We start from the raw sequence: 14185 nt of genomic DNA on the forward strand, positions 1-14185 counted from the left end.
GTTTTACCTTGCATTATCTTTCTGGGTGTCGAATTCTGATAAAACAATGTTCTAAAATTTCACGCGTTAACTGCAAAAAAGTAAACTATTAAATTCGAATCATGAGATCTTGCTGGACTGGAAATATGTCGTGCAAACGCATGAGCAGCAAAGCATATTTTTGTAGCAACGACATTTTGTGCCTTGAATGTTTCTCTCTGATTAAAAATGTCAAAACAATCGCTGATTAGGAGTTGAACTGAAAAGTTAAAACGCGCAGCAGCTTTTTAGCGAAGATTCGTGTTTCTGTGACGTTACAATCGGCCGTTGTGGACGTAATAATTACGGGACGAGAAACGGTTGTCGGGCGGCAGCGAAGGTGACAATTAACAACATTCCACAAGTGAAAAGCACCAATCAGCGACCGCTAACATCCTCTCGCATAACGACAACCCTCACACTGGTTCGTGCAGAGAACAATGTTCGCTGTCGGATTATTTTTCCAACTCCTAATTATTCCGCGCTCGGGTCGCAAAACTTTAAATTCATGTTTGGTTGTCATGGTTACAAATATTGTCCAGTAAAAGTTTACCAACTTAAGCGGGTTCCGAGCGAGCTTTGTGCGGTTAACCGTAAAATTCATTGCCCTAAATACGGGCTTTTGGTTTAATATTTTACAAAAACGCCAAAATAACGAGGAAAATATGTAAATAGCGTGCCAAGTTTGATGGCAATGATAAAAACGTCCGTTTAATCAGTCAAGTTATTTTTGGGAATTTTCTTTGATGTTTAACTTGACAAATTTGTTGGAAAACGTTTGCACGCTTCACTGCACATAGCTAGTTCGCAACACCGCTCAACCGTGACGGTTAACTAAATTCGCAATGAACAAAATTCGAAAATTTTAAGTCGTCAAAATTCGCGACTTTGCTCGAGCGAAAAGCTGCTTGTGACATAACAGTGGTGATTGTTAAAGACAGACGTGATATTGTTTACGATTCACTTCCCACGATCTCAAGGATTCTCAAAACCCTCTCGTCGCATTGTTACGTCACAATTCTGATTCCTCGCCCAGACTTGTGTTGTGAACAATCTTCAGTTGTGACGTAGACAATGCCGTTTGTGATTTTAATATTAGTTGCAGAATAGCGAAAATATTTTACAGTTTTGTTGTGTTTGTATTTTTATGAACAATTTTGTTGTTTTTTAGACGAGAAACCATGAATTTCCGGATAGTGTTGGTTTGTTTAGTTTTTATTTTATATTTTTTCGACGAAATTTCATCACAACAAGAATTGAACAACCAAGAAGGTAAAACTTTACGAAATAACGTTTTTGTGCCAAATTTTAAAACATTTTAATCTAAAAACCTATTTTCGGTTTTGTGTGATAGAACAGGCACGGTTGGGGCTTAATTAGCAATTTGCAATAACGTTATTGTGCAAAATTTCAAAAATTCTTCAGAGCATGTTGCCACAGAACATCTCGTTTATTTCTAGACATCATAAACCTATTTTTCGGTTTTGTTTGAAAGAAAAACGTGCCCAATTCGGGTGTTATAAGACCCTTATAAGATAATTAGTACATGGCAGCAATTGTATCACATTTCCAACATGGTAAAGTAACATTTGGGGTCAATTCGTGTTTTGTTTGAAACGTTTTCAGTTTTGGCCGCAATTTCAGGCCCAATTATAACTTTGTTACTGCAACCAACATTTCCATCGCATTAAAATGGATGAAATTCGTCCGTGACAACAAAAATACCGGGTCGAATCAGTTTGTTTGCTTCACATCGACTGGGCCGACAACAAAACGATTTAAGATTGTGCCGAGAGGCGAATCAGTGTGTTTATAAGACTTTGCGACAAACAGATTCTAGCTTTGGGCGTAAGTTTTTGCAACTACCAATTAATGGATTAAAATCACAAGAGAGACAGAATAAGTTTTGGCGTGGCAGAAAAATCCTTCAACGCTCGCACACATTAAGCGGGTTCACGAGCTAGCTTCGAGCAACTACATAAAAATCAGCCGGTTTCCTCTAAAGCAGCGCAACAGTAAACTTTCCCTCTAATATAACTCTGTAACTGTCTCAGTAGGGCAAAGGTCAGGCGATCGGTTCCGGTTTGACCGATACGTGCCCGGTATACGATATTATCAGGTTCATAGGTCAATGGACGTTTCGTGCGCAAATTTGCACTAGCTGAAAAAAAAATCGCCAATCGGTGGACTGGTACTTTAATCGAGTCGCCTGAGGGTTGATATGTCCAGTTCAAACCCGCGGTTGACACCAGGATAGGGATAATGACTAGGGAAAATATTTAAAACGCCGAATTTCAAGTGTTATTACCCGTCGTAATTTAAGCGCTTACCTGTGCTTCCTGGATACAACGTACATTTCCATCACCTTTGAAGTGTTGTAATGTGGAGATGATCAAAGCAGGATTTGCAGAATCTGTTGTAAAGACATATTTCATTATTGCTGATAATGTTTGCAATACCAGTTCGAAAACTTATTGTCACAAAATCATTTAAAACTATTTGCAGCCAATTTTTTTATGAATCCACTAAAAAGGCACCAGTAGTGTCGGTAACTGTTTCAAATATTTGTTGACAAGGACTTGAAAAGTGGTTTGATAAAATCGAAACTGGCTTAAAATCTTATAGGCTAAAAAGCTTTTATGACAGCGATATTTAACGGGTTTGCATCATGAAGTATTCTATATGTGTACAACTCTATGGCAATTTTGTTTTTCATGTAGACAGAACTTGTCTTTAGGCGTAAAAATGCACATCATGAAAAACATTTTTTATATTAATGTAAAAGCATATAGAGCCAATAAATGATAAGCTGCAGACAGTGCACACTGTTTCGACCTATAAGGTCTCATCAGTGCAGCTTCCACGGTAAAACAATTTTAGTATAAGGTAACCGACAAAAGACATTACATTGGAGACGGCTTCTTCAAGGTATTAACATACTGCGAAACATCGTTTTCATCAGATACAAAACAGTGATAAACGCGATTTTTCAGTTGCTGACTGGCACCAAAGCAATGATAAAACTTCGGTCCACCGGTTAAAATGCGACAGATATTTAAGCATTAAAAGGACCGTGGTAATGAGACCTTATAGGTCGAAACAGTGTGCACTGTCTGCAGCTTATTTTTTATATTGTTTTCAGAATGTATTGACGGACCTAGCATGTGGTACACCGGTAGGAGGAACGTCACATCATCAGGCATCGCGTGTCAAAGGTGGGACAGCAATTTTCCTCACGCTCCCAAGCAAACACCAAGTGATGGAAGTCACCATAACTATTGCAGGTAAAAACTTATTTGAATAGAATTTAAATCGATTTACATGAAGTCGTAATTTAACCAGATTTGACGTAGTATAAAGTTTGAATACAAGAACCCGATTTAAAATGTCGCTTATTTAAACCAGTGATTCTCAAACTGTGTGCCGTGAGGGATTTTGCAAGTGTGCCGAGAAATGTTCCTATTTTAAAGTGCAAACATTCCCTGGTGAAGCATCCTTACCCACCACAACAAAGTTGAAACTTTCTTTGAACAACTTTTGTTATGTTTACCTGCGAAGTGTGCCGCAGAAAAAAAAATAGTTCGTTAATGCGCCGCATAGGTAAAAAATTTGGCTTTAAAAAAATTGGCTTTAAATAAAGGACTTTATTTTGCTGAAGGGCTGATCTCTTATGTACTACACACCAATCGTGAATCAAAAACCGTTGCCGTAAATGGGGAAAAACTAAAAAGTCAAGGGACCGAAAATTTGTCCGCGTTTCGTGCTAGTTTACCAATTAGATTTTTGCAAATTAGTAGAATTTCGCATTCATGTGTTTTGCGACTTCCCAATATTACCAGGTAGTTTCCGTATAAGTGGCCACCTCATTTCGTGTCACGATGCTTAAACGACCTTGTAATTATCTCAAGGTCGCGAAACTTTGCACGTGGTTATGCAGTGATGTTAAGAATACGTGCATATCCAGTTGTGCAGTTGCAGCTTGGCGAGCAACACGTTAATTAATTAGTAAAGTTAATAGCGCTACTGGAAACAGGAGCAGACCGAATAAATCGTGACAGGGAAATGCTACTTCCAACTGTGAACTGTGTTTTGATGTGAGTGTTAATTAAACATTATTGTTTTTTCGTAGAAATCCTGACGGAGATTTGAAAGGGACGTGGTGCTACACAATGGATCCAACAAAACGATGGGAGTATTGCAAAATTAAGAAATGCCGTAAGTCCATCATGTATTGAAATGATAAATTGTCACGCTATAGGACGTTGAAAGGTGTGGTGGGATTCAATTTTTTTGTCAGCCGGTTCTATCACAAAAGTCATATTTTTCTGCCGGTTCAGTTGACACAAGTCCATTGAAAGTAACCAGTAATGCGAACCGGTTCGCTAAACTCATAAAATTTGGTGAGACGGTTCTACAGAACCGGTGCGAACCGGCAGAATCCCAACACTGGTTAAAACGTGTGTAAAAACAACATATTTGCTAAAGCGCATCGTTTAGTTATATTGTCGCTTCAGGTCTGCCTTCTAGCATGGTTTTTGCATCTGCAAGACTTTAATTAAACCATAACCGCATTCAAATTATCAAAAATCCCGAAATTGCTTTTAACTGAAACTTGTTAGTGGTAATTGTGACGTAATAAAGACAATCTTGCAGCAATTCATCATTCCGTTCATCCGGTGAATAAATGCCAGCTTCTTCGAAATTGTGTCTGCGCCATTTTGCTTGCGCGAATTTATCTTTCTTTGTCAAATCGTCGCTTTTCGGTGAAAATTTGAAATTGTTTCCAGCAAACGCGAGTCGTTAATTGTGATGCAAGTTTTGTAGCAGAACATGTGGTCGTTTCAAGGCTAGAAAAGTTACTAGCATTCTACCCGATGACGTAATATACAATGACGTCATTTACCCTGATGAAGGCGACGTGTATAGGACGTCGAAACGTCGGAATAAAAAATTCATTTGCCAGAAGAGTTAACTTGATACAATGTTTTGTCTTAGCTTCAAACTCTTCCATTAACGTTTACACAAAAATTAAGTTCTTCAATGTAACAACTACATATGTGTGACGGCATATGACGTAACAACCACCTATATGTGACGTGACTATGTTTGTTTGTGCAGCCGACGACTCCGTAGTGATTTGGACGAACCACGATTCGAAGAACGGGGGCGCGCACATTCTGTCGGTGAAGGCTGATCCCGAAATCGTGAAGCTTCAAACCGACACAGTTGGAATCTTCAACGTTTCCGTGTTGGTCGCATCGAATCAAACAAAAACCGAATTCTGGGCGGTTACAGCCGACTACAATCGACAAATGATATTCTTCACAGATTACATGTGAGTCCATCGTGTCGTCATAATCGCGCGTGCAAGAGTTTCAGTTTCATCGGAAATAATCAAGAGTTATTGTTTCGAAGATAATTTTGAACATTGAGAATTTGAACACACATCCTCTGTGATAGAAACTTGGAACCACTCCAAATTTTTGACTTTTTCGACTTTTAGTCAAAAACATAACTGCCAGAGAAATAGTTAATATAGAATACATCTTGCAGAAGTCATTTTTAGTTGCTGAATGATCTTATGTTTTTAATAAAATTACTTTGTTAAGTCCGTGTATAGTGCTCAAGTTTCGTTTAAACAATGAATTGGTTTCGTTCAAACAAAAGGCTTGGTTGCATTCTCTATTGGACTTGTGTTACATTTTACTTTTAGTCTATAACCCCACCACACCAATTGCTTCCCACAGGTCGGAATATATCGGTGTTCGCTACATGGACCTCGGTATCACCGCCCAGTTTCTGGAAGGCATGGCACACGGCATTGAGAACATGGCATACGACTGGCTGACCGGTAACCTGTATTGGACTGACTCCGAGTTTAAGTGGGTGATGGCTGTCGACAGAACCTTCAGCTTCTACACACCAGTATATCGCACCAAACTAGACCCACCATACGCTATCGCACTCCACGCCAAGCAAAGGTAAGGCGACATCTGGTGGTTTTCTATTTTTAAATTCTTTTCTATATACTATATGGTGGATTCTAGTTTTTGTGTTTTCTCGTTTAATTTATCCTCTACTCCACAGGAAACTCTTCTTCTCAATCTACAACTCCGCTGGCGCTGTAATTGTCACAACCGATCTCGCGGGAAAAGGAGAGAGAATTCTATTCGCGAGTCCAGAGGTTTATGACGTCACAGGCCTTACAATCGACTACACCGACGACAGGTATTGTGATGTCATGGTGCTTGTTCAATGTGGATTGTAGCAATAGAACGCTGTGTTTGTTGCAGATTGTACTGGACGGATTTTACCGGGTATGGAGGCAAAGTTGTGAGCAGTAGGTTGGACGGAACTAATAAAACTGTTCATCACGGCAGAAGTGGCGCCATCTACTGGGGAATTAGCGCATATTTGGTAAGTGTTACATAGAGATCATACATGGGGCCACGTGGGTTTGTTGTTAATAAGGTTTAGCAACCAGTGGTGGGATTCAAACCTTTTGTCAGCCGGTTCTATCACAAAAGTCATATTTTTCAGCCGGTTCAGTTACAAAAAGTCAATTGACAGTAACCAGTAATGCAACCGGTTCGCTGATGTCATAAAATTTCGTGAGATTCTATAGAACCGGTGCGAACCGGCTGAATCTCACCGCTGGGTTTAGTATATTTTTTCATTTCTTGTTAACCCAGTATGTGACTCTCGTCTTATGCGGCGTATTCGCACATTGTGTTATTCTATTACGATGTACCTCGAATAAACACCTCGCTACAAGACCACAAAAACTGGTTCGAAACACCGTTTAACGGCCGACTTCGTATTTTCCAGGACTACTTGTACGTGACAGACGTACACGCTCGTTACAGCCCTGCAGGAGACAAACATTACTCGGTGTGGGTGATCAACAAACTGCCCAAAGTTGAAAGCGTGTTCAGATACACACTGGAGGGCAAACCACGTGGTATTTCGATCCTCAGTAAAAATGAGGACCGCTCATTCGATGACGGTAAGTAGGGGATTACCCTATTGTGGTTGGTGGTTGTTGTTTGTTTTAATAAAAGTTGAAAATGATGCAAAAATCGCGAAATTTATCTGTTCAAGGCTTTCGTATATGCGTCTATTGTCATTTTGTGCTTAAAACTTGAATAAATAAACATCTCAAAACCACTAAAATGTAGAGAACATTTGCGAATTCACCAGTTGCGGCAAAGGCGGCTTACAAAACACTCCTTACATCGGTACAGCTTGTTCCAGTGCAATAGCTTAACACATCACGTACATTTCAGTTTCAGCAGAAGGCGAATGTCTGAACCAACCCGCATGCGACCATATCTGCTTGCCTCGCATCAACGCTACAAGAGAATGCGCTTGTACACTCGGATACACCAAAGTGGGCGACACCAGATGCGTCACAAGTGAGTTACAGCGCCATCTAACGTCACATGATACACCCTAGTGGCGAGTTTTAACCTTTTTTTTTTTTCTTCCAGATGTTGTACAGGATAACTTCCTTCTTCTCGCCGACGCCGGGCAAGGAAAGGTTTTCCAAATCCCCTTCAATATCACAAGCACCAACCAGTACAGCGTCATACCGCTACGTAAGTGACGTGACGTCATTACTACATGACGTCACAATACTACATATGGTGTCAATTTATAGTGGGAGAGTACAGTCACATTTGCTAATGACACAATAACTCCGCTGTGCACAAATGACGTCAACTTTTGCATCACACGAGACTTCAACACTACGTCACTACATTTGACGTCATCTAACCCAAAGTGACTTTACATATCACGCGATTAACACAAAGAATATTGCTCTACACAAATATAGTCACATTTTTAGACGGTATGTCACACTCAGCATATTACTTCATTATGTAGTAGATCTGACCTATTGAATTTTCGGTGCAGGCAAAACAAAGAAGGTAGCGACGATAGCGATTGACCCTCACACTAAAAACATCTACTGGTCAGACAAACGTGTCGAAACTATCAAGAAAGCGGGGCTGGACGGGAGCAGGACATATCCACTCCTCAAACAACACGGTATGTGACGTACGCGTGACGTAAGCTGTTGCGTAGTCGGTGACGTAATGTGATGCAAGCCGTCGTTTACCATTCATTATGATTTTACAGTGTAAGGTTTGTTATGTGACGTCAGTAGTTGCATAGTCGGTGACGTAATAAAAAATTTCGTGCGTTTACACTTTAATTCAACTCGAGAGTTTAACAAAAATTTAAGAGAATTTATTTTAAGTAAACTGCAGGCAGTGCACACTGTTTCGACCTAGAAGGCCATATATTTTTACAGTTTGATATTTATTTTAAAATTTATTTTTTGCTATGTGCCAAATACGTGAATTTAGTTGAGGCTATCATGTGGGCGTCAATGCAACTTATTAGTTGAATATAATAAAGTTCCTTCCAGCTGCTGATGTTAACCTTATCATTTTCTTGCAGCTGTGAGTATGGCGGTCGACCACAGAGATGGCAACGTGTTCTTTGCAGACGAAGAGAGTCAGACTATCTCAGTTACAACGAGCAGTGGAACGCACACTAGAGTCCTCATGCAACCTGACAACTTTAATGAAACCGACATCAAGATGTTAACGCTCGATCCAAAGAACAAGTAAGATTACAACCAGTGCTCGTAAGGCTTAACTTATTTCACAAACAAGAAAAGCGTCAGCAAGTTTGTATGTTCAAACGTCTGCAATCAAATGTATTCAACATATACCAAGCTCTATAGTTGTTAGTCAAGCTACGTTGCAAGTATGTTTTAAGTGTTCTTAAGTATCTTTTTTAGTAAGTTGCAAACTAGTTGATAAAAGTATTTGATTGCAACAATTAGGATAAAAACGCCAAAATAGAAGGGATTCTATAAACACAATAACCTAGTTTTTTTTTTAACGAGCTTTTTTGCTTTCTCTTTTTTTTGAGCGAGCTAAGTTCGTCTACACAGTATTCCAAACATTTTATTGCAAAATGACAAACCAAATGATAGTAAAATGTAAATGTGTTGTAGTTGCGACATCTAGGATAAAAACACCACAAATAAACTCTACTGTTGAGGAAATGTTACAAAGTTCTCTTTTATGTGTTTAGTGCTCTGTACTGGACTGACGCTGGTTCTGGGATCGGAAACGGAAGTGTTTGGCGAATGAGAATGGACGGAAGTAGGAAGGAAATGGTTTACAACAAGCTTCACTCACCGCAAGCTATCACTATCGACTATAAGCGTAAGTTGTTACATCATAATGTTCAATGTGACGTAGTGTGATATCACAAAGTGACGTATTTGGTTGTTTCTTTTCGACGTTTGTTTGTGCAAATATACTTGTTTGAGAGTATAATTTTTTACAGCATGTAACTCTACTCTTAAGTAGCGCAATAAATGCGAAGCTCTTTTGACTAAAAGTGCTTTACTATAAAACATTTACGTACTATTCCTTTGTTTCAAAACTACATGTGCCAGAATTTATATTAGGAGCAGCACTAAATATTTTTTTGTGTTTTTAGGCAACAGTCTGTTCATTGGAGAGGCGAAAACCGGGATGGTGTACGAGAAACCTCTGGACGAGCTTAAAACGATTCAAAACACATCCCACCTGAACGCGAAACAATTCGACCTTTCAGGCCACATCAGGAGACTGACCTTCTACATTGCTGAGTATGTAGAAGTTGGTAATATGTCTGAGTCATTGAATCAACAACCACCATCATCCAATACTGAATAAACTAAAAGTTTTGCAACCGTATGCTTAGCTGAAATGTTTAAAACCTTTATCAGTGGATAAACACATTTATACTGGGATCAGCCCTAAAGCGTTCATGCAAGCCAGTGATCATGACATACTCATTTTAAGCCATAGTACGCCAGGCCAATTGAAAGCGTCATACCGAATCAGCCGGTCTACCAAGCATTCCCACATGGCAAGCATACAAGACAGGCAGTTATGGGTTCGAATCCCACGGCAGACTAAATTCTTCTAGCCTGTGCCTTGCCAAATGGGAATGCTTGGGAGATCGGTTTGATCAACGCCTTTAAAGGGCCTGGCTTACTTGCTTTATCAATTCATCCTGTTGGCAAAACTCTATAATAAGCTCAACAACATTTACTTTTTCTCTCAGCATCAAAGTGCACGAGAACACATTGTTCTTCGTCGACGGGAAGACAAACAAAATCGAACAAATCGACCTCACATCCGGACCAGCCTCGCTCACAACATACGGACCTTCAGAGTTTTACCGAATTACTTCTCTCGCTCTGTTCAGCACTTCCTACTACGACACATATCTGCGTAAGTGTTGCGTCACTGTAGCGTCGAATTCACATTGTGACGTCACAACTATTGCCGCTAAAAAATGGTCTTATGCAATTACGTCATTGTTTTTGACGTCACACTCCCAATTTAGCAATGATAACACACAATTACATGACAGAAGTGAAATTTCAAGGTTAAATTTTATGTAAAATAGGTTCAATTTCAAGGTCAACTGATGTAACAGAGGTGACTTGTTTTCCAGGTCCAATCCCGAACCCATGCGCTACACAGAACCACCCATGTCAGCATATTTGCATCCCTGTGTCGAACACCACCAAGCGATGTTTGTGTGAAGCTGGGAGTGTGCAACTGGGAAGCGCTTGTTACAAGACTGCTAATTCAGGTATGGTGAGGTTCAGTGGTGGGAGAGAAGGGCATGTCCAGAACCCCATAAGATTCTCATTATGAAGTTAAACATTCGGCCAAACGAACAAGCCGAAACGCGACGGAGGACTGACTGTGTGTAAAACTAATAAGAATAATTCCGAAATAAAGTTCGGCAAAAAACGAACAACCGATACGAGAGAATAAAACGCAACGCTTCTTTTAACCCGGAATAAACCATTAAACCAAACTGAGAAATCCCATGAACAAAACACCAACGTCCGGACAAAAAGTTAAAACACGTGCCTTGCAATTGAAATTGATTCCTGCACGCAGTGTTTTTTTTAAGGTGTTTTGAAAAAATTTCTCCAGCGGTTTCCCAAAATTCCCGTTTAAGCAAATATGGCTATTTTTTTGGTATTTAAATGAAACACTTGCGGTCTCTTAAAACTACTTAGCGGTCACCCAAACCAAACCTTAAAAAAAACCTGCCTGCACGATTTGTAAACCTGGTTTAATGAAGATTTCAAACATTATGTTACTTTTAGGAAAAGCGCCGCGTTACAAGGAAGGAACTTGTCCCATTGATAAAACTTATTCCCTCCTGCCATGCTTCAGTGAAGCAGAAGTCACGTGGACAGACCCAGTGTGGACTGACGATAAAACTGGTAAGTGTTCCTCCGCAACCGTAAGTAGGAAGAGCTGGAATATTCCTCCGCGCAGTTATATTGTTATGCTTACATTATAACTGTAAACCGGATTTCGAAAAATTACAGTTGGACGCTGAAAGACAATTATGTGGTACAATGCAACAATGGACGATTAGTGACATCACAGACGTGATTATTATTAAAACAAATCAGCTAATGTCTCATAAATTTTTCAGACGCATCTGCTTTGACCTTGACTCGACCTCAGTGGAAATCTCCCGCCAATTTTTCGGTTGGAACTTACGTGTTCTCATACACTGCCACGGATTCAGACAAAAACGTCGCCAGGTGTACTTTTAACGTCTACGTCAAAGGTACGAAAAGCGTTTCGACAAACTTGATGCAAAAAAATAAGATTTTAATTCGACCACGTTGTGAATATTTGTTGCTAACTTGCATAACTTTGAAACCAATACAGGTCGCCTTCATCAGGGTAAATAACACAGAATGCGAGTAGTACATGTGTACAGGACGTCGAAACGTCAGTACAAAAATACAATTGCCAGAAGAGCTCTATATACTTGATATTATGCCTGGCAGCAACAGCTTATATATTTAAAACCAATGTTTGCTTGGTTACAGCGACCTCATGTGGTGACCCACCACTGATGCCTCCCTCACTGATGATCAACGGTCGTTTGCCTTGTAACTACAACTTCGGGGCAGAGTATGACGTCAAATGTGTGGAGCCGAACACAAAAATCGTATTCCAGGGCTCGAGCGGCGATGACGTCACAAACATTTGCACGAGAAGTGGAAACTGGTCGATCCCTGACTTTAAATCCGCTAGATGCCGCCCTAAACCCACCACCGCACCGGGTAAGTCCCCTCTGCCGCGTGTGTGACGCAACTAAACGTCACAAGTGGATGCATTGTTACCTAACACACACATTTACAAACAGGTACAGCCACCACTACCACTACAGCAACAACAGCCAACACAGAAAAAGAACAACCACACACGAAAAAAATCCACACAATTTCACCGACGCTAAGTGGTAAGTCACATTCAACCCAACACTTTATGGTAGAACTACTGACACACGAACTCACAAGACGCCCGGTTTGGAAATTTCTGGTAGGTGGCGCAACGGAGCATAGACGTTTACGGCGACAATAATACAGCAATTTGCAACATGCTAATTCAGCAATTATTGTCGCCGTAAGCGATTATACTCCGTTGCGCCACCTACCGGAAATTCCCAAACTGGGCATCTTGTGAGTTCCTGTGTTAGTAGTTTTACCACACTTTAAAGCAATCAGTAAAACATCTGACAGGATTGTGAGTAACAATGCCGTTTGTTCAGATTCGAACACAAAGGGAGTGGGTGGCATTGTTGCGCCACAAAGCACCGGACTGAAACCTGGGACAGTTGCTGCGATCGTTGTCATGGCAATCCTGCTCGTCATCATCATCGCCGCTGTCGTTATCATGACGTAAGTACTTGTGACGTCACTGCGCTTATGACGCAACAGCTAGCTTGAGTTGATAAATGTGAATTTATGCCAAGTTGTCACGTGGTCGCTGCCGGCCATTGTGACGCTTGAAGGAGAACAATAACTAAAGTTAACCACAAATAACTGCAACAGAATGCGCCGACGCGGGTCGCCATGGTTACAGAAGATCACCTTCCCGAGATTTTGGCGTCCTAAAGATGACACGGTTAACTTACAACCTAACGACGCCAATAATCATTACAGCGTTATGTAACAGACACCTCTCTGTGTCGTCATAATGCAATCGCGCATTTCTTTGTTACGTCACCGCCACATAACGCTCGATTTTTGGCGTTTCGCTTTTCTCGCAAAATCTTAAAGTGGTTTGAAGCGTGGATAACCCGCTCACGTCACTTCCGCTCTACCTCTATATTGCAATATCAAACTTCCGGTTCTGATATGCAACCACGTGACTTGCTCTGGTGCTCCCCCTGAAGGGAAACCCCCCGCTTTGCTTGCTTGCCCCCCTTCCTGTGCCGCTTGCTTTTGTGTGAATGCTGGAAATAATTTCAAACCACTTTGATAGAGATGCGAGTAACATGAAAGTTTTCGCTTCAAATTTGTTTCAAGCCCAAAATATTTTCGCCTCAGACTTCGCAACCGACCGATCTGGAAAGTGGCCAGGTTCGAGTTCCCGATTCTGTGGAAGTCCAAGACAGAAGAAAGCCCTCCCTCCGAAAACCCTTACTCGGTCATGTCGTAGACGACAGTGACGTCACAATCGCCTTTTCTGACCAGCGCTGATGTCACAAACGCCATAAAAACTCTCATCCCTCGGGGAGACCGAAGCAAGTCACGTGATCTTTTTATATTATCTTGTTTTGTTTGTTTTCTCCGGTCACGTGACTTTAGAGCGCACATACGTCGTGACCTCTGTGTGACCTTCCGTGTGCAGTTGTCGTATATTTATCTGTTTTTGATGCCAAACTTCGATGAAATACATTTACGTGCCTTTGTATGAGATGACCTTGTGGTCCAGGGTTACGAGACCGCTACATGCGGCGCCAATGACAGAAAGTTGCTATGGCAACCGAGGAAAGATTTTCGCAAGTTGTAATGCCAAAACCAAAACATCGCAATTGTATGTAATATTCTGACATTGTTATGTAATTAGATTTAGCACATAAAGTGTTGAAATCGACTACTGCAGCCAGCCTACACCGCTGAGCCAATAAAAATGCTGGACTAATCAACATCAACCACTTGGCTGGCGTAATCGTAAGAGCCATTAAAGTGTTAGGGACATCAGATACAAAATCCTGAAACCGTTGCCCAAACACACGCAACAGAACTGAAGGGAACTTA

General features: G+C 40.8%; 1 protein-coding gene across 3 annotated transcripts; it reads left to right on the top strand.

Moving 5' to 3' along the window:
- The first annotated feature begins 1149 nt into the window (after positions 1-1149).
- LOC145222829 (prolow-density lipoprotein receptor-related protein 1-like) lies at positions 1150-13841 on the top strand. Of its 3 annotated transcripts, none has more exons than XM_080089045.1 (22): positions 1150-1290; positions 3161-3302; positions 4148-4233; positions 5137-5353; positions 5766-5999; positions 6106-6246; positions 6312-6435; positions 6847-7024; positions 7305-7433; positions 7509-7616; positions 7936-8070; positions 8485-8653; positions 9130-9263; positions 9544-9694; positions 10156-10325; positions 10552-10692; positions 11222-11341; positions 11560-11697; positions 11966-12202; positions 12286-12381; positions 12691-12820; positions 13472-13841. In XM_080089045.1, the coding sequence occupies exons 1-22, from the start codon at positions 1200-1202 to the stop codon at positions 13581-13583; spliced, it is 3183 nt and encodes a 1060-aa protein (XP_079945171.1). In that variant the 5' UTR covers positions 1150-1199; the 3' UTR covers positions 13584-13841. The 3 variants fall into 3 exon arrangements, with proteins under 3 accessions (XP_079945171.1, XP_079945170.1, XP_079945172.1); XM_080089044.1 differs by lacking the exon at positions 13472-13841 and adding an exon at positions 12974-13145 and having other exon boundaries at positions 1171-1290; XM_080089046.1 differs by lacking the exons at positions 12286-12381; positions 13472-13841 and adding an exon at positions 12974-13145 and having other exon boundaries at positions 1171-1290.
- Positions 13842-14185: the final 344 nt, after the last annotated feature.

The sequence above is a fragment of the Phallusia mammillata genome, chromosome 4, assembly GCF_965637545.1.
Source record: "Phallusia mammillata chromosome 4, kaPhaMamm4.hap1.1, whole genome shotgun sequence".
In the NCBI taxonomy this organism is placed as follows: domain Eukaryota; kingdom Metazoa; phylum Chordata; class Ascidiacea; order Phlebobranchia; family Ascidiidae; genus Phallusia; species Phallusia mammillata.

Coding starts and splice junctions, on each gene's coding strand:
- LOC145222829 (XM_080089044.1), top strand. CDS start 1,200: ATGAATTTCCGGATAGTGTTGGTTTGTTTAGTTTTTATTTTATATTTT. Junction 6,436..6,846: donor GGGGAATTAGCGCATATTTG/GTAAGTGTTACA, acceptor CGTATTTTCCAG/GACTACTTGTACGTGACAGA. Junction 9,264..9,543: donor TATCACTATCGACTATAAGC/GTAAGTTGTTAC, acceptor TTGTGTTTTTAG/GCAACAGTCTGTTCATTGGA.